This window comes from Spea bombifrons, chromosome 8 (genome assembly GCF_027358695.1).
Source record: "Spea bombifrons isolate aSpeBom1 chromosome 8, aSpeBom1.2.pri, whole genome shotgun sequence".
NCBI classification, from domain to species: Eukaryota; Metazoa; Chordata; class Amphibia; order Anura; family Pelobatidae; genus Spea; species Spea bombifrons.
The window spans coordinates 35003553-35024853 of NC_071094.1; the positions used below are offsets into that span (position 1 = coordinate 35003553).

General features: G+C 36.9%; 1 protein-coding gene across 2 annotated transcripts in view; it reads right to left on the minus strand.

Annotated features, from left to right (window-relative positions):
• Window positions 1–21301, minus strand: part of HTR2C (5-hydroxytryptamine receptor 2C) — a 152161-nt gene that overhangs the window by 33072 nt on the left and 97788 nt on the right. For both annotated transcript variants that reach the window (XM_053472679.1, XM_053472678.1), the window contains one exon: window positions 1830–2455. In XM_053472679.1, the coding sequence (XP_053328654.1) occupies window positions 1830–2211 (382 nt within the window). In that variant the 5' untranslated portion in view covers window positions 2212–2455. The remainder of the gene's footprint in view (window positions 1–1829; window positions 2456–21301) is intronic.

The window sequence follows — 21301 nt, forward strand, 5'->3', positions numbered from 1 at the left end:
GTTACATCTGTAACTTAACCAACAACTAAATGCAAACTTATATGACCAAATCACCAATAACAAAACAAAAACGAACAGCATATAAACGTGCTAAGATTTGAAAAACATATGTAATTTTAAGGATTATTTCAATAAAAATGTTTCTTATAAATCTTTTGTCCTTAGTAAGTGTCTCATCAGATGGGCGCAAATATTTAGTTCCGAATATCTTAACATATGAAGCAATAATAAAACGTTAACAACATGCAGACAGCTGTATTCATTAGCAGTGGCAGGCTGATGATGTCCAGTGGCCGCCTGATGACGTAGGTGCAGGGAACGGCTGGATATGTCCAGTTACATGCTGTGTTTTTTTGCTTACATAGTTAGTGGCCAGGCACCCCCAGCCGCTGATCACACACCATAGCACCTGCTGTGCCAGATGGCCAGTCCGGGCCAGTTCATTAATGTTAACTCTAATGTTGGTGAGGGGTCCATGAAATCATGCTCGTAATCAAGGTGATGTTTAGAAAGATACATCATATTTGATATTGTAGAAAACAGATAATAAAACCAGATTTTTTTAAAGATTTATAACTTAATAAATTATGAATCAAAAAGCTCCTTACTGACATTTATATTCTAAAATAAGTCTTATTTTGTACATTATATGTACATAATTTTTTGTGAATAGATGTTGTTGCACATAGATTCATTGAATATGAACAAGCAATAAACTAAAGAGCTAATCTCCCAAAAAGCTGATTTTGTACCTTTCGATGTTCATTGGATTCAGGTAAAGTGAGTTCTTCCAGTTATCTATTAACCTACTTTGCTCTGTTTATTCAGTAAATATTCTTTTTTGGGCAAAAAAAAGGAAAGATGTTGGAATATTTTATTCTGGATTAACTCTCTCAAGGTCACCATAATGATTCAGTAGTTAATATGATCCTATTACTAGCTCCAGGAAACACAGAGATCATTATTTAGCTCATATTTGTTTCCAGCATATACAGAAAACGCTAGTTGCGTATAGTAAGCGAGCTACATTCGATTTAAGCTGTGCATTTAATTAAGGAATGCATGGTATTGGAAATAAATTAATTGTGATGAACTGAACTGTATTTCTAACCAGAGCATGAATTCCGGTGCATAAATCCTGGAATAATATTATCCCATACATTACATTGACGTTGGTGTTAGGGAGAATATGCCACGGGATATGCTCCGGACTAGATAACGCAAAGGGGAACCTAGGTCTCAGGATGCTCGGGGGGCCCAGTTGTTAAATTATCAAATAAGTGGGAGAGGACCCAAAATTTGTATTTTCTATAAAACCCCATTTTGGCTCTGTGTATGTTCAGATTTAGGCTTCCACGTGTACGTAAGGACATGTAAATGCAAAGTTTCAATAAGAAAAAGGTTAATATTATGAGACTTTTCAGTTTAACAACATTAACCATTCAGCAAACTCACACCCACAGGTAATGAAGTACAAGACGTAGCTACTCTTAAAGGAATAAGCTAACACAATGATGTCATTTGTGGTTTTAAGTAGATGTTGATGATAAAGACTCTTATTATTCTTTCTCTGTGATAAAGAATTTTCCATTAAATCCTACTTACCATTACCAAACCAGTCATGATTCTAAATAAATGGATAGGAGTTTATCACCTAATCTTTCATTTGTAAATCACCTAAATTATTCTCATGGTAACATTACTAATGATCTACAACATTTAGGAAAATTTCATCTTTTCATGGAAATTAACATTTGGCGCTCATAATATATTTACTGAACCACTTATAGCACTGGACGACATAACACAAAATCGCATAGGTTACTTACCATAAAGAATAGTAACAAGGGAAACTGGCATTACTAAAATCCCAACCAGCATATCGGCAACGGCTAGGGACATCAGGAAGAAATTGGTGGCATTTTGAAGCTTCTTCTCCAGAGACACAGCCATAATGACAAGAATGTTCCCACCTATTGTCAGAATTATAATAAGCAGAGTAAGCAGGGCAGACCAATTTTTGTCTGCAAATGACAGGTGAGTGTAATTCTGATCAGATCCGTTGACAGGTGGAGAAGTTGGCATGCTCTGATTTAGAGTCACAGTACTGTTCCTGTGCCAGGCCATCAGTCCATTGTGTATACTGATGTCTAGAGTAACGGATACTGTAGTTAGACTGATTAACATGCCAGTGCCACTAAAAGTGCTCATTATTTGAAGGTAGGTTCTTCTTGTTGTGCTTCAGTGTTACATATAAATGAAGGTGTATGATCAGAGATGCAGAATATAGCTCACTCCTCCAGACCTGAACAATGCTATGATATTCCATAATGTTCTTTGTTTTATTGCAGAAGTCTTCTGGTTTTGCTCTGAGATGCGACTTGATGATAACCGATTTGTGACCCAGAAGAACAGACGTTTTTGCAAAGTCCACCTCATTTTCTCGTCAAGCATTCTATAAAGAGAAGGAACATCTTTTATTTTTTTTTTGTTTGCTTAACTTATAGAAGTGCATTACTTCTAATTAGTGCTACTAATACGTAGTGCTGCGCAGGCGAGGATGTAACAAGAAGAAAAGTTAACTAAACATTGACCACTCTATGAAGACATGGATGAAGAATCCAGCGATACACAGGGAGACTAATTAATAGATGGCAAAAGGGGCAGCTGTGGACCCACCATACAGACAAAAAAAAACAAATTTTCTGAATGTAAATTTAATGAGACAAAAATCTTAAAAGGTGAAAGGCCTCTAGAGTTTAAAACTGTGTCATTAACTCAGTCTTTCTCAATACCGTCAATCAAAAAAATCTTTGTTACTGGGTTTGAGACTTTGGACTGATGCAATGACATACAAAAATGTATGGGTTATTATGCAATCTGTTTATTTCTGGTCTACGGATAATTAGTCCCCTAAGGTATTTAAACATATACAGACATAATTCAGGGAATAACCTGAAAAGATTTCAAAGGAAAAGAAAGCAAACTTATTTATAATTCAAAGTGCAAAATCCAAACCAATTATTATCTCTCATTCTGACTCATGCTGTCTTGTTTTATTAGGACTAGTTCCATACACTTTTCATCAAATTTTTATTTCAGCGTTACAAAAACTATGATGAAGATGACAGTGGAACTTGTTTTGTAACAAGACATATGGATTATTCAACGTAGGGGAATTATTGATTTCTTATATAGTACAATCTGAAACTGTCACAAGATCCCTTACTGTGATACCACATTAAAAATCACTTGAAAATCACACTTAGTTTATAAAAAAAATATCTCCAGACTCTACACGCATCTGTTTCAATTTTTCATTTGTTCTCAGAATTTCTGAAACATTTTGTTCCTCAATCTACAGGAGATTTTGGAATTTAATATATGCAACTTGGTTTTGGTTGCAGAGCTAGAAGAACTATCCTTTCAGACAAACAACGGATAATATAATTCACTACATTATGAATCAAATAACCGGTTATTAATGTTTAATGTTGAGCAAAGCAACACAAAATGTAACACTAGTCAAACATTAGAGCATGGCATACTTCAGGAAAGTATCTCACAGAGTATGGTGGATAAGTATCAGCAGACGGAATTGAGGTAAATACGTTAAGGGGATATCAGTATGCATGGGACGACCATAAGCATACTTGGTGGTAGTTCATTGGGTATGTTCAGAGGTTATGGCCATCATAGTTGATTACCCCGCATCTCCACCAGCCACTGAAGTCCAGGTGAGGAGAAGTAGATAAGTAACTTTCCATCTGCCTGACTTATTTAGGCCATTCATAGTTGGCCATGTCATGCTTGACCATGCCCACCACTTCCACCCAGTGCTTGTCCCTCCAGACTCCTATCTAGAGCAGGATGAGAAACATCTCCAGGGGAAGCATACCTGTGATTCTGCTAATTATGGGGATAAGGCTATCCTTAAATTAGAATTTGGGAATACTGACAAATCCACTTTAAATTTAGAAGACTGCATAATCAATTCTTATAAACGGATGTTGCTGGTGATATTGTGCAGTGCTTCTAAAGACATTTACCAACTTCAAGGCCAGAATGTATTTAATTAGATATCACTGATAGGACGCTTTCAACACAAAGTAATTATTCTATGGCTGTTCCGAATTCTATAGTTGATAGAAAGGATGCTTTCAACAGACAAAATAAATCTGCTGTATTGCTGGACAAGTGCAAAAGCACTGGAAAGGACCTCTTTAGGTTACTTTTTGGAAGCTGCGACAATAATGACAAGCATAGTGCATCATCTTTAGTGAAGAGATGGGTGAATGGTGAGTATGGTTCTTGCAAAATTTTCTGAAAAAAGGCTTAATTTGTTTTAATCCTTTATAATGTAAAAACACAAACTGTAGCTCGTGATGGGCCATTAAAGTGAACACAAGAGTTTACTGAGTATGTTAATGCAGAAATGCGTTCCTTTTTTGTTTACATTATGTATAATGTCAAAGTCTAAAAATCATCCTCTAAATACAGAGTTGCCAAGGTTCCAAAGCTCCTTATACTGTAAGTCCTAGGCAGAGATCTGCATATAACAACACAAGGGATTTTTGCACATTACTGCTACTTATGAATGTATCTTTGAGAACAGGACAGGTTTGGAATTGCACAGGGCAGAAAGTTCTACCATTTATATAGTGGTTGTGATCCTGTTACATCTCTTCTCTCTCTCTCTCCCCTTGCCCCCTCTCCCTATCTCCTCTCTCACTCCTGTCCATACACCATTTTTATCTGAGTAGGAACAGGATAGCTTCCTCACCTCTTGATCTCAATTCTTCTGTGTAGAACAAAAAAGTGATTTATGTCGAATTGTAAAATTTAAACATAACAAATTTAAGGAAATAGATTACTTCCATTTTCCGTCTACTTGACTTTGGACATAAACAGTCTAGGCATGAAAGGAATGGGTAATTTAAAATATTTTACACAGTACTTTTTAACTAGTTTTGGAAACCACATTTATCGTCCTACATTATTAATTCATCCAACACTTACAGAAATAATGCATTTACATTTCTACATTCCATTTTCCACTAGCACAAGAAATTAAACTGACTTTAAAACATTTTCTCCTACAATGGAACAACAGTGAGAGAAACTTGAACCTTTCATGCTACAGGACAATTGTTATAAATTGGTCAAAGCCACATTTAATGATTCCCAAAGAATGTACGAAAACGAACTAAAACTCATTAAATACTCCGGAAAATGCTTTGTACAGAACATATGAGTCTGTAAAAGGCTTTTTCAAGAGGAATGTGTGCTTATATTTACTAAATGTGGATGACAGTGACTTCAATGAAAACAAAAGCATACAAGAGACCATAATTTTAGTGTATATTCTTGGGCTGCTTCTAGGCAGTTGTGTATTGTGGCCTATTGTAGGGTTGCAGGTCCAGGGTGGGCAAGAGCCGCTCTGCTTAAAAAACAGGGATCCTATTGCTCTCTTGGGCAATCAGGCACCCTGTAGCACCACTGTCCAGCATGCCAGTGAAAGCCTTCTCCTAGCTGCCCCACTAACACCATGGAGCACTCTGTCAAGCAGTAAGGAAGGCAGTGTGGAGTGAATGGCTGGTGTTGCTGCCTTGGGTTAGGTCTAGGGCAGCACTGAAGACAGATGCACCACTGGTTCTAGCTCTAAGTGAGTTTAGCTCAGTGGATTCCTCAGAGCAGTACAAACTTAAACCTAAAATAAGTGGGCCTTCCATATGTGGTGGACAGTCCTTATGATGTCCTCTGACCTACAAAACATGGACCTCATCGTGTCAACTTCTAGTAAGTGCTGAATTTGAAGCAATATGTAGGGGTCATTCTCTTAGTGTACATGGAGGCTGCTCTGCATTTAGATTTTTGATCCAGGAATGAGCCAAATACATACTGCCCATCGGTATGCATCTGGTTTATGTGTTGCAAAGGATAATTTTTATCTGTTTTGGGTTTTGCATGAAAATAAAAAAAAACAATAAGGTGAATGCATTAATTTAAAATATTTAATAGCTGTGACATGTTCTGAATCAAGAAAGTAATTTAGTGATGAGTATAGTGGCGCTAAATAGGGAAATGTCCTTTTATTTAGTTTATTTTTGTAAATGTGTACATTTAAACCCCCCCATTGCTTATGGCAAGTGATGGCATGAATGAGAGAGGCACTAGTGGGCTCTATGCCTTTCTGAAGGAAAAAATGATGCCTTTGGGCGCAAGTGGAGACATAAAATGGGCTCCATGCCTTCCATAGGCCTCCTTGTTACGTTTCATCCCCCACACTCCTTTCCACTGAGCATGGGTGGGCTTTATTTACACCCAAGGGTTTATTGTTGTCTTACTCCCTACTACACAGGAGTTGGGGAAAGGAGATTGACCAACCTTTTTGATTCACAGAAGGTCTAGGGAACCCCTGTTTCTTTTAATGTATTCATTTATAGTTATTTTGTTTTGTTACTTGCTGAAAGGGAATGGCTTTACCTTAACTTTTTTTCCAACTCATGCCAACTTAACTCTCTTGAATTCAAGGGTTAATTATTAGTTAGAATAGGGCATTCAACCTGATATTTAACTCAGTGGTGTATAACCATATGTACATTATATACTGTATATATATATATATATATATATATATATATATATCTTGTATTTTCTATTTTTTCTTCTCGTGCTTTGCTTTCTGCTTTCAACATTTCACATAAAACTCAAAGAAGTGCTTTATCATCTACAAAGTTAGAAATATGCCATTGTTGTCTTCCAGTGCTATACATTCTCAGACTTGTTCAGATTTATAATAAGCTTGGCGCACTATCTGAGGAGAACATTTCCCTTAAGGATTTCCACAATGATTTATCCAGGAAGTGATCTCATGGTTGCAATGCAGTCTAAGTGTGTGCTTTGAATTGAGTTAGGCACGCCACAGCAGCGGATACATTTCAGCCAGCTCCTTTAATTAGAAATAACAGCTCGACTTGACAAGCTTATGTATACTTTTCTTTTCTTTCTACCATACAGGGTATTTTTTTTACACTTCATTTTTGGAAGGGTGACAGTTATTGACTAGAAATTATTGATTATAAATAAAATGCTTAACAGGGGAACTATAAAGTTTTAGCACGATTCAATTAATTTATTAAAACTTTGCATACTTTGTACTTTTTGTACTTTATATTGTGTATATTTAGTTAATAAGTAAGAGGCTAGATTACATCAGAGAAGCTAAAGTCTGCAGCAGCATGTAGCAGAGCCGACATTTTTGTTGTTGTTTTTCTATGGCTCCTTAGAGCTCTCTCTGCGGTTCCATCTTATCTTTTTTTGTCTGTTCTTTCTCTGCCTTCTCCTTCTTTGGCCTCATACTATACGATAGTCACACATATGCTAAAATTGGGCTATTTTCCATAGCTGCATGCAGACTGCACATGGTAACACACATATTGTGCTTGTAAATAGAGTTGCACAGTTGTTAATTTGCGTGCGCAGTGTACTTTCCATCATTGGTGTTGGCTGAGGCTGACATGAGCTTTCCCTAGGTTGCCCAAGAAACCCAAATCTAAGTATATGCTCTTTTCTTGTCCTTGATTTAATAAACTGCATTTGTTCTTGAAGAGCCTGTGTTGGTGTTTTTTCAAGATCTGAACTAGGTTGCTGACTTAAGGTATTTACTGTCAGCTTACAGTATGTGTATGTATGTATTATCCTGAAAAATAACTTTCCGTGGGTTTATTTGGTGTACTGAATTGTAAACGGAAGGACAAGCTATACCCACATTATCTAGTATAACATCAGAAATATTGGGGCCCACTGCAAACCTAAAGACGGCCCACCTGCCCTGCCCCATCCCACGTTTGCAATAGGGTACCAGGCCCCAAAGTTCAGAAAGGGTCCACAAGGCAACTAGGCCCCAAAAACATGAGTTGTAAGTCATGAGGAATTGGTCCTGTGTAGAATGCCAAAAGAGTCTTTGTAGCTGCCAGTTTGCCTCTGGAATACATATATTTTAGATTCGCTTGGAAAAAAAAAGATATAAAGTACACTTGGGCACCGGCCTTCGTGTTTGTCTTTGTGGGGGAAAAATCTTCATATTCCACAAATATTCTCTGGTTCCTGTGTTTGGTTCGGGGGAATATACGTGTACATTCTTCATGTTCAAGCTTAGTGTGTATATTGTATATATTTATGTTTGTGCTTTGAATCATTGTCCCTCTTAAAGCACCTATGCTTATTGTTTCTGGTTTTGGCATGACAATGAAAATTGTCTGTGGCCTTTTCTTACCCATATACAATTATGTGTGGTGTCATTCTTGGGGGTTAATGGGGAGTCAAGCCTAACCTGGATGTCAAAGCTACAACAGTCAATAAAATACACATTGTATGTAATTCTAGGTAAAGCCACAAAGGAAGATAACTGATACTATTTGTTATTTTTGGAGCATGTAACATCTTTTTTTTAAAAAAACACGCGTATAATATGCTGTGTTTAGGACAAGACGTGATTTTTTAACAGTATAAGGTGTTTCACATAAATTCTTCTGTGTGATATTTTACTTGTCCTGTCTTAAAAAGCATCTGAAGTATCTGTGTCTGTTAACAAAGGTTATGAATACTTATCATCTATGGCAATGCTTATCTTCATAGAAAATTATTCTGCTTGAATTTAATTTCTATTGATCTGTTTAAAGATAAATTAAACATGGTTATATAGGCTGAAAAAAGACGTGCCTCCATCATCCATTATACGTGGATTATTATATTAATCCGCCCGACAGTCAACGTGACAGATACATTACTGTGGTTTAAGTACATTAAGGGCTGTCCATATTTCAATATATATTATAATGAACATTTAGAATTCAGATGGTATGCGGAATCCAGAGGGATACTATGGAAGTGTAAGTGAATGAAGGTAAAATTAAATAAAAAGGTTATAAAGGGAGCGGTTTATTCACCCCCCTCCCCCATGGAAATGTTTCTTTGGATGTCTATATCAATAAAAAAACCTGAGGCTGGATGTTTCTCATCTGCCATCAAATTCTTTGTTTCGGTATTTGTAGGTACTCTCTCTCTCTCTCTCTCTCTCTCTCTCTCTCTCTCTCTCATAACTACATACATATTAAATTAAATGTATGTAGTTATTACTTTCACGTTCACTTTGATTAACATACAGTATGTGATGTGGTATTTCAGCTATAGTTGAGATTATGTGAACACAGCCTGTGTGCATCTAGGAAATATATTATTTAATTAAGTTATTATGTTTTCTCCTGATGACTCCGAGGCAATACTCCTATGTACATTTCTGGCACACAAGAAAACACTTTAATACCTTCATTTAGCACTTTATGATCTTCAAATAGCTCCAGAAAATAATACAGTGAACTACAGTATCACCAAATATTGGCAATGTAAACAGGTTTCTTAAAATCAAATTACAGAAAACCATGAACTTACTGTGACAGTTAGTTCCCCTGTGGAAATATAATAGTGGTTATGATTGCTTTGTGTTTACTGAAAAAAATGGATATAGCCGTACTAGCCCAAGAGAAAATGGAGTCTTTAGTCAAAGTTGATACATTTTATTGAGACAGAGACATAAGTTACATACGCTTTCTTAACCTTGAAGGTCTCTTCTTTTATCTAGTTAAAGATGGTTCATCACCCTTATCACACCACACAGCTACGAAATACCATATCTTCAGGGGGGAACTTCTTTATCAATGATTAAAAATAATACCCGGATAAAGAATTCTCCTTACATAAAGTGCAATGCTATGAGAGTGGACATAATGAAGGAAGGAAAGGAAAAATCTCACTTCATTCCTCCTGGGGTCACATGGGACCAGGATGACTTTGTCCCCTGCAAGTCCGATCCTGGTCACAGCTACATCCCCATAACCTGGTTCTTTCCAGGTCTCTTGGTCTCTTCTCCAGAACACTCTTCCCATCCTACTTAAATAAAAGCTGAATGGATAGTACCAGAACTAGATAATGCAGGTCACTATAGAAGGGCTATTATATGTCATGGGACTCAGATTTGGAATCAATACCCTGTCTCCTTTTTATTTTTCTGGGCTATATGAGAAACATCACAAACAGCACCTGGCGTAAGTGGGTGCTTTAAATGCAAGCTTACTGCCTGTATCAAGTATATATATACAAATGGACCGTTTACTGTCCCACATACAAATGATTGCGGCATGGAGCGATGTACAGTGTGGTGCACACTACTTACAGCATAGTATGATCATAGAAATATAGAAGTTGAGAACTGATAAGAACCAACCTGGCCCATCTATGCTGTCCATTTTTCCTGATGTAAAGACTCAGACCACAATCAGTCCTTGGTCTAGTCTTGGATCCTGGAAAGCTTTATGATGGGAGTCTGTTCTATTTATCTTCCACCCTTTTGGTAAAATATAAGTACATTTTATATCTGTACCAAGGATCTTCCCATTAATCCCCCCCCCCAGAGCTCTAACCTTCATTCACCACATAAAAGGCAGGAGAGGGTGCAGTGGGTCTGGAGAGGTAGGGCTAGCTGTGCACACAAATGGGGCTAGGAGGGGAACTAAGGTAGATAAGATAGGTTAATTGTTTCTTGTTGGCTAGGCTAGGCTATTGTATGTTGTAAATAGAATGAGGTTGGATGGGACATGATAATATTGTCTACTGCCCAGGGATCAAAGGATTGTCCTAGGTTCATCGATAGGCTTAGAACTTCTATATGTTTACATCAAATTAGCTGGCATAATGTATAGATCAATCTTTCTGTCTTTCCTCTACTCTGTCATGTGTATGCACATTAAACAAAAAAGGCTGTATAATATTTACTAAAAGCAACAAAGTGCACATAACTAAAGATCTATAACTTGAGGCCAGTTTATGCTTAACCTTGGCCATTCCTTTCAGTGTAATGTACTTTGAAAACAGTCCCTGCTATACAATTACACATTCATATTGAATTAACCTTGATTTTTTTAAAAATAGATTCCGAGCTAATGATAGAAGGCACTGCGTTCCTGTATCTATTCACTTCTTTTTCTCTGTAGAGTGTTAGGTTAGATGTCGCTTCAGGATTTATCTGTGGTTGGGAACTTAATTATCACTTGTCAGTTATATGATGGTTAGGTCAGTCTGTCACTTAGTAGCTGAGAGTCATTGCTCCTTTCTCAATTTATCTAGAACATAAATTAAGGAGTAAATAATGATATATATAATATATATATATATATATATATATATGTATAATATATATATATATATATATATATATATACGGTATATATATATACGGTATATATAATATAGAATAAAAGTCATCACTATGGCAAAGAAAAGGTTAATACAGCAATGAAGCAGTATGAGTTAGATGCTCGTAATGTTATTTTTTCCTCCAGCTACAACCTCACTTTGTGCTTTGCAATCTGCTTCCAGCATCACAAATGCCAACACTGAGCTAAACCAATGGGACTTGTAAATTGAAGGATTTGTTTGCAGGTGCAAGTATTATACTGGGTTCTCCGCATTTCCATTTTTACCTTTGTATTCAGTTCAGGAGGCTGAATGGTAGTTAAATCCCTAGGAGAGACCAATAGATATTTGTATGATTTAAGTAGATTTATATGCTTGTGCTTTTCGTATAAAACTGTATATCTAGGCAATAACTGGGTATGTATGCACAGCGGAGTCTAGCTAAAATGCCTAGATTCTAAAATATTAAATATTTATTCTGCGTTCCCTAAAACTTTAGAAAATCATACCTGTTTTGGAAAATATTTGTATTATTTTATTAATTACTCTTCACACAGAGCTACAAACAATAGTGCTGAACAGTATTTAGAGGCAATGCAGTTACTTTTAGTAACTTAGTATCACACAGCATCTCATAGAGAAGTATCAATGGTTTCACCATCTTTAGGGAGACATGATCCTTCCTGACATGCCAAAACTGCACATTTTCCCTCACGTCAAACAGGCAAATTGTACATTTTGGAAAGTATGGAAAAGTTACTTTTTTGTTCCCTCTGCACTGCTCTGCTCAAGAAACTTCAGAAAAATGATACATTATTTTGAAGCAATAATACATTTGTATAAAATGTATACAAGAGTAGTACATAATAGTTTAAGTATTTATAAATGTTGTGTAAAATAAAACAGCACGGTTAACCCTTCCTAATTTTTATTAGTTATTTTGATGTCCTTAATTGTAGATATTTTAATTATTTACTTTCAGGTCTCCTTGCCAAAATGTAAGCTTAATGCAACACTTTACTTCAGCTTATTACATAAACATTTTAACATAGTTTACTGTTTCATTCACATTCCCAAATATATTTATACCCGCTATTGCAAGTACATTTCTGAATGGCATCTGAACTCTAATGCATTTCAGATTATCCTGGGATATTACAATATTATGTTTACATTTGATACTAAATGCATTATTAGAAGTATTATACAATTCCCTTGGATGTAATATTTGGCTATACAAATGAGTAGAAAATTGAATGTCTTGTCTATCGATGGTGATGTCCTAAATTTGTACAAAATAGCATAACATTTGCCTGGATTGGTTTATAATAGGCTTATATTATCCACTCATCTTGAATTGCCATGTGTTTATCAACGACCCTTTGCATTCTGGAATGTTATTTTGTGACTATGTTTCAGTGGCCTACTTAGAGGGGGCAGGGAGCAGTCATCAGAGGGGTGACACACTGGCTCACAGAGGTCCCAAGTCTCCCAGAAATTCCCTCTCTCTCTCTCTCTCTCTCTCTCTCTCTCTCTCAATGTCTCCCTAACTTCCCTGCCCTGTCTTCTTTACCTCAGCTCTGCTTCTTCAGTCTTCTTTCTTCTTTTTGTATCCGCTTTCCCCCAGTATGAACAGCGTTGAACAGGCCTTCCAGAGTACTTCACAAAAGGGTGGCGCCATGGAGCACAACACATGGACAGCCTCTCCCCTCATTCCTTTAATAAAGGGACAGGGTGTACATGGATGCTCTGCTCTTTTGAGGAAGCGCTCCATGAGGCCTAGTAAGCAGAGCTGATACCAGGGAGAAGCTGACAAAGAAAGAAGACATGAGAAGAAGAGGCAAGATAAGAAGGGGCACTAAAGGAAAGGAGACAGGGACACAAAAGCGGTAGGTGGAAAAGGTAGGGAGACATTGAGAGAGAGAGCATGAGAGAGTTTGAGAGGGTGAGTAAGATTGAGTGAGATTTTCGGTGAGTTACATGTCAAAGATTATAACTTTAGATTTGATCAATTTAAATGTTGTTTAGCAGGGCATCAGATACAGTCCACAATAGAATAACATTTGTGATATCGCTCAGAAGGTCCATCATTTAAGTTCAGACAGTAAAAGAACAAAATGAACAATGCACAATAAAAATGTATTGACTAATGGGCATGTATGAGATATCTAACCAGGTTTATTCTATAGTATTGCACATGCAATGGACATAAAATATATAGTTTACCAAACTAGTGTGCTATAGATTGTGAATAGTGACATTGCGATAAAATGGTAGCCAATTTACATATCAGTAGGTGGAAATTACAGGACCCCAGCAGTCATCCCACACAATCAATGGAAGAAGCAATTCTTCAGCAGCAGCAGTTTGGTGTTTATCATAGTTTTAAGACCACATTTTATATGTAACCCCATTTCTGTTAAACAATTAGGCTCACATAGGTTATTGTGAGAGGTTCACATAAACCTACTATTTTTTCCATTCCAAATTTAGAATATTTGGAGGTTTTTAAGAATTGCATTAATATTTATATAATTGGTGAAACAGAATTTCTTTTAGTTCCATTGGAATATAAGAAATTAAGGGATAAGCAAGTAAATTACTTAAATAGTTTGATGATTAAGATGCACATTCGAGATTTCTGGAAAATACAAATATTACAATAGTTAAATGAAAAAGGTTGAATAAATGAGGGACCTGTAGTTCCTTATTATCTATTATCTTTTATTAACATCTACTAGAATGTTGAAATGTCTAAATCAGCCTTGTCCTTGCCATAACTGTGTCACCCTAACTCAAAGCATATAAAAGTGCTAAATTGCACAGTAATAAACCGATGGAACAAGATTAAATTTTAAAATGCCAATCTCCCATTAAATAAGGGAAAATGACTAAATGTTAATACAGCATGAAATCACTTTTTTTTTTTTTACTTAAAATACACCGAACAATTCGATATCATTCCAACAAAGAACAAGACTTTATGACTGGTTTTGTTCTAACTTGTATTAGCAACTGAATTGCTTGGCATGTGTGATTCAATATTCAATATTCTGTGAAGTTCTATCTAAATGTTTAATGTAAGACAAAAGGGGCAGGTTCCATGGGCTTAAGCTAACCTTATAGGGCCCTGGCAGCTGTCCCTTGGGCCCCCAAAATGGCTACCATAGTCTGGGGGTAGAGGTCTGCGTAACTGCCATAATAGACCTCGCTACTAACGCACTCTCTCTCTCTTATGGCTTGCATATCACCTGCTGGTATGGAATAATGAAATATGACATCATATCCAGTCTCGCAGCAGCAGAAGGTATATAGACGGCGAAGGAGAAAGTGTTAAAGCAGGGGTAAGTGGCCGCTACACTTACTTCCATGTCACACTCAGGTGAAATCGGAGGGGGTCCTATGGAGGGAGCCTTGCCCCAGACCCCATTAGATCTAAAGACAGCCTTGCATTTTAAATGAATTACAAAAAAAACACAAGATATTTACTCAGTATTGTCTGTTACCCCTTATCTTGTCTGGCCAGTGGAACGGGAAAAAATGAATATATAAAAGTTGGTATGTTTAACAGGTAGATTCAAAGGGAATAATCAAAATGATTCAAACCATGCCAGCTGGAAGCCACTGAAGCAAACTGGACATTGGCCAGCAACGTGCAATTTTGGCCGTAGCTTGCTTGATTCTGTCACTAACCGCAACTTTGGACAGTGTGCTATATCTGATTAAGATTATGATTTTATATAGTTGTTTATTGCTTTGCCTCAATTTACAAAAAAGTACGATTTTAAGTATCAAAAACAGTATGATATTAGTTTTTAGGGCATGCTTCAACTCATTATCATAATTGGCTATTCATCTTTTGGTAAAACCTGCAATGTATTAAGGCTTTTACTAAAGGTCATATGCATTCACCAAATTTTTTGGAGACAAAAAAAAGTATAAAAAACATTTTTATTTTAATTCTTGATCCCATGTATAATACGTAGGATAAGAATAAATAAAGCTGTTTTTCACTCTTTTGTTGTCATGTAGAATTCTTCCTATGGATGATGAGTTTTGTACGACACCATGGGAGATTATTTGGTCAACTTTGTGTATTTCGATACAACAAATGTATCTGCAATTAAACACTGATTGGCTGCTTGAAGAAACTCAGAACATAAATTATATAGGCCGGTCCAATTTCTTCAAACAGGACCGGTTGAACGTTGGCCTGGTCCGCACTCGGTAGAGTCATGTAATGGAACATTATGTGACCTGCTGTATTTGCACAGCAGCTCGCACCAAGCGGTTCTGAAGACAAGCCCGGGTCCTACAAGGTAAGTGTTTATGTCTGTGTGTTATGTGGGGGGAGGGGGTCTACTTGGCTTTATGTGCAACATGTGACTCCTTCAAGCAGCATTCCTTGGACGTAGATATTCCTATTAGTAGTCTGGTGATATGAGTCTCTGGAGCTTTTTAGTTTGTAAATACAGTGATAAATCATGGTATTATAGCCTTGCTGTAAAGCTACATAGCCAAGACCCACATACTACAATTTTTTTCTCGGCTGTTGACAAGATTGAGCTTTAAACACTTTTTCCGCTTGACAGATCTGGCTCCAAATAAACAGAATGTGTCATAATGTTTAGGGACAAAGTAATGTTTTCAGACAGGAGAGCATATGGCGTTGGGCTGGTGGGATGCAGTCTGGTGCAGAAAGCATTTCATAAATGGTTGTAATGAGGAGTATGCATTGCAATCAGTTTTAAAGCACACATATAAATCATTACAGAATTCTATTAATGTCTGTATGATCTTTGAAGCTCGTATACAAGAGGTAACAAGGGTGAAAGAGTGGAATATAGCATGGACTGTAATCATAACAGATGAATCCAGTGTGCCCTTGTCCAAATGCAATTTTCTTGCTTACTTTTAGCAATAGCGGGAAATCTATCCATACATCTGTGTGCTCTCTTTGGACAATGATATATTAACTATTAAACAGTGAGTTTGCAGACATTTCAAGACACTGACCTCAGTGTGCAAAATTAATGGTCAACAACTGCTAGTGTCCCCTGGAAGAAGGACTATTTGGCTTTGCATCATGCAGGGTTCTCTAAGATGAGGTTAAAGTCATCTCGCTATTAATTATGAATTATGCAGGGCCAGCGTAGCCATTTAATAGGAGAAGTTTGCCTGGGATGGCTTTTAATTTTGTGATCTTTCAGCAATTGCAAATACATAAATGTATTATTATGCTCCATGTTCTCACAGCAAACCATAGTCAACTCAAAGAGTCTCTTTGCAGCTGTATTTTTAAGAATCCTTCCAGTAAGGAACACTGCGCAGCTGGTCATGTTATCCACACCCTGTTAAGACTTCATGAGTATGAATAATCACATCTGCTACATTAGGAATGGCTCAATAACATACCCTCCAGCATCCAGACAGAGATATTCCGAAACCCTGATATTCTCTCCTAAACAGAACACTGAAGAATCAACTATTATGAAGAGGATTTGATTTTAGTTCTACAAAGTACATTCCCATATACTCACCCTTCATATTGAGAACGGAAGTGTGTTTATCATATGATAAACATACACTATGTTACATGTATACATTTATTAATCAAGAAATCTGCAAACTGAATGAAAGTTGCATGTTCTCACCTGAAACTCACAAAATGTAACGCAAAGGACGCCTACAACCTTACACCTTAACGCTCTTCCTTCCATATTCCTTAACTTAACATGGATGGTATTAAAATCACTGTCTACCATTTGTGCACTCAAAGGGCACACAATCTGTGGTGGGGATAGGGGTGGACATTAACCTTTTTAGTGTCTTTACAGTGTTGATCATCAAAGCTATCAATCCTCGTTTTTATCCCAGTGTCATCCAAATAAGAAAATGAAGCTTGATGAAAAAGGTAAAAACCTACACCCTCCCAAAAAATGGAGTAATTCATTCTGCCTGCAGAATCTAAAACGACCGCCTGTTGTGTAGGATTATGTATATATACGCCCTTGCACCAGCAGGCCCTGGTGGTTGGAGGACGGCTTGCATCTTGGAATAGTGTCTGTAAAATTGAATAACTCTTGTTCAAGTAAAACAAGATGCAATGCATTGAATGGAGTCTATGCCTTCTTTAAAGTAGGCATGGGCATACCACCAAAGGATGGGGGAAGATGGGGAAAATATTTGCCCCTACTGTGGTTATTAAGGGTCCTGGAGAGCACCCTTTTCCTTTTAAATATTAATATGTTCGTGTAGTCCCTACATACAAGTGGACTGAATAAGATTAGGATTTCAATACAGATTTACACATATACACATTTGACACCAAGTAACTGTAAAGTTATGATTAGACTTGCAGTCGGATGACAGACTAATCACGTACCCTACTGGTAAACTCTCTTATCAATTATATGCAGTAATAAAGTTTCTATTTCATTTTTTTAATACAAAAAATAATGTAATTTATTTTAGGATTAAGAAATCTATACATCTAAAAAAAGGTATGATTGTATCCAAAAATGCAGACTCCAAGAGTAATTCTGCAAAATCCTACAGTAAAAAAAGAATTGTTAAAGAAAAAAAAATTGAAAGTCATTTTCAGCTAAATCATGTTATATCTGTGCCTACCTCATGCAGCTTGCAGACTTTTAAAAATATAATCCTCTTAGTGGGATTTTCGGGTAGCAGGTATCCTTAGCCTCGCATGCATGTTATGGCCTAGCTACTCTCTCTAGGATGGGAACCAACCACATATTTTAAGATTACGATAGGAAACCCAATATGCGCAACAGATCAGGGCAGCGAAAAAGAATTCCCAATTAAGAGAAAATCAATGCAACGGGAAGAGGTTCTGCATCTATGTACTACTGTCACGTGATATCAAGCAACAGCAACCACTATGAAAATGTACATAAACACACCAAACAGTATTTTGTTTTCACTTCTGTTAACAATTACACACTGATTAGCAGCCATAAGTGTATAATATATACCAGACCGAACCGGGGAAGAAAAGTCCTGGTACTTTGAGGCTGCTAAATAATTTATGGAGCCGGCAGCCACACACTATGCATGCGTCCAGCTGATGGTCACACACCAAAGCACCCAATCTGCCTCTCGAGAGGCAGTAATGTAATGGCTGGCCCCCAATATTTGCTTGGTTTATCAGATGGCCGGTCCAGTCTTTTTAGACATTAATATATGGTTCCGTGTTAAACACTAGCAAACTGTAAATATGCATTGGGCTTCTTCTAGAAAGACTCTAAGAATATTCCGATCAAATCCTGAACTGAACACATTTATGATTAATAATGACTCGTTATTTATTAAGAAGCACATGAAGCATGACCTAAAATAGGAAGAAAAGTTTTGGTCCGTATCCTGCACACTTTAGGCAACGTCCTTCCTATGCTCTGTTTACGTTCTTCTTAATTTTACTGGATGTGAAAGGGTTTTTTGAGTTAGAACATATGGTTCTTAAGATGTCAGCCCTGCCTTCATTACTATCATGCCTCTTATATTATAGATGTAGATAACAGAATAATTTTTAGGATTAATTTGCTCCCCTATGTAAGTGCCATATGTTGTCTTTTTTTCAATCTTCATATGTTTAGAGGTTAGTTACATTACTTTCCTCAACAATATTATCTAACATTAAAAACACAGAAATCTTTGCACGTTTTCTTATGTATGAATAATATTGGAAAGTCGGAGGAGAAGGTCCTGCTGTGAGTGCTTACTAACTACTGAAGCATATGGCTACATCGATACGAACACACAGAGAATACAAGCAGGAATAATTACTGAAACATCATACCGAAGAAATCAAGGAAGAAATCACTGATTGCTTATCGGCCCAGAGCACATTACACATCGAGGATTAATTCCGGCAGCACTCAAGATGGCAATTAATAAACGTGCATTATTAATTGGAGTCATGACTTCTACTGAGATTTGCCTTGGAAGTAAGACACGGAAACCATAATGAATAGTTAGAGAAAGCAATACATTTGATTTTTGTCCTGGTTTGCCTTAACAAGAGGCACGTGCCTAATCACCACACCGCAGCTGAGTATGCAAAATAATTTCATTATTAATCTATTTTATATGATAGACTTTAAGTATATCAAAAAAATAGAAACTGCGTTAACAGAGAAACAGAATAGATTGTATAAAGCCACCCCCTCCAACCGTACTTGAACAAAGTGGTGAACAGCAGTGGCGTAATCGGAGTTATGGTTGCCCAGAGAAGAATAAAAAATGGGTGCAGTTGTAAGCTACAGCCTCACACCTATACATACACAGATACATATTCACTGCCATAACACACGCCTACCCATAGTCACACTCACACACATACACTGCCCTTACATACACACATACAGTATGTTGCCCGTAGCACTACCCATATACACACACATATACTTCCCGTATAAACGTTTGCCCATACACACATACATACTTGCTTACCCTTTCTCCCCATCAACTATCCGCCTTTCTCATCAGCACCTATGCCCCCTTTCTCCCCATTATCTACCTTCCTCACTATCCCCTACCCCCTTTTCTCAGTATCCCATAGCTAAGAAAAATAAAAATAAATAAAATTTAAAAATAATAAATAATTCACCTCTAATACTGGAGTGCAAACATTTGTGAGTGTGATGGCCTATGGGTGGTTGTCTGGCCCAATGGCTACTTTTTTTTACTGTTTTGAACTCGCCAGTCCTAGGCTAAGCAGGCCTGAGTGCAGGAAATATCAACTTCTCAGGTCATCAGTGTTTAACGACAAAGAACATGAAACCATGGCCTGCGAGGTGGTGTGTTCTCATTGACTGGGCTCATTTCCAATTACCATCTGCCCCAGGGAGGAAGACACAATAAAAGAGAACAGAAGATGGGCAGTTGTCACAAAGAATATAAAGTGACATGAAGTGGGTGATGAAACTAATGATAGAGAAAACAGGGAAAGAGGAGTGTATGAATGAGTACTGGAGAGCTGGGAACTCTATGAGGTGGATGCATTAATGTTATAAGAGTTATGGAACAGTGCACAAGTAGCATATGTCTATTAAAGCTCTCAGCAGTTGCTTTATATTCCAGACACATACGCTCTTGGAAGTTCATTTAATTTTAACACAAGAGTAAAAGCCAAGGACAGGTGGATATGATACCGCCAACTCCTTCAGGACAATTTAGAAGTTTTATAAGCTTTGAGGAAACATGTCTAGTCTGGAGGAAGAGATAAACTCGCGAGACTGCCAATCTATTATGCACATGGTGTTAAGTGCGTCCTGAAGGACTTGTTTCTAGCTTAAGATACAGAAACAAAGGATTACTATTAAGGAAAGCCTCTGATTACATTTAAATCTTGATAATAAATGCAGACATATGTTATATTATGATAGAAAATATCGCAAACACGCATGCAAAAGGGAATGCAACTAACTCAAAATTACTGGATCTGATATAAGAATAATAAACTCAATCTGAAAGCAGAATTCATATTTTTCAGTATTTTTGCCCACTTTTGTAATTCCACCTTTTTAAAGGTGTATGGATACGAACTAACAACAACTAAACTAGAAAAAAGGGCATATAACTTGTTGGTATTAAGCACTATAATAAATATATATACGTGCAATGGTGGACTGGGGTCATCTGTACTAGAGTCAGGATAAGAAATCATTATCTTTATCACCTATGATGAAGTTTACAATTTAAGGCTGATTATAGTACATTTACCGCTGTATCATCCATACCGCAGTCACGGTGTTTGCAAATACAAATTGAGAATGATGAAAAATGTACAATATTTCGTCATAAGGATTTAAAAGCCTGATTCTGCTGTCATTTATTTTATAGACCTTTTTTATTATAATTACGCACATTGTTTATGAAATGTAATGCAAAAATAGAATAATAATAAGCTTAGGCTGATAAATTATTTCTATACAATCCAAGTGTTTTTCCTCTTGCCCTTAGGCAGAGGCAAGGGCATACCTAGAGTGTTTGGCATCCGTGGTTGATCTCATATTTGGCACCCCCA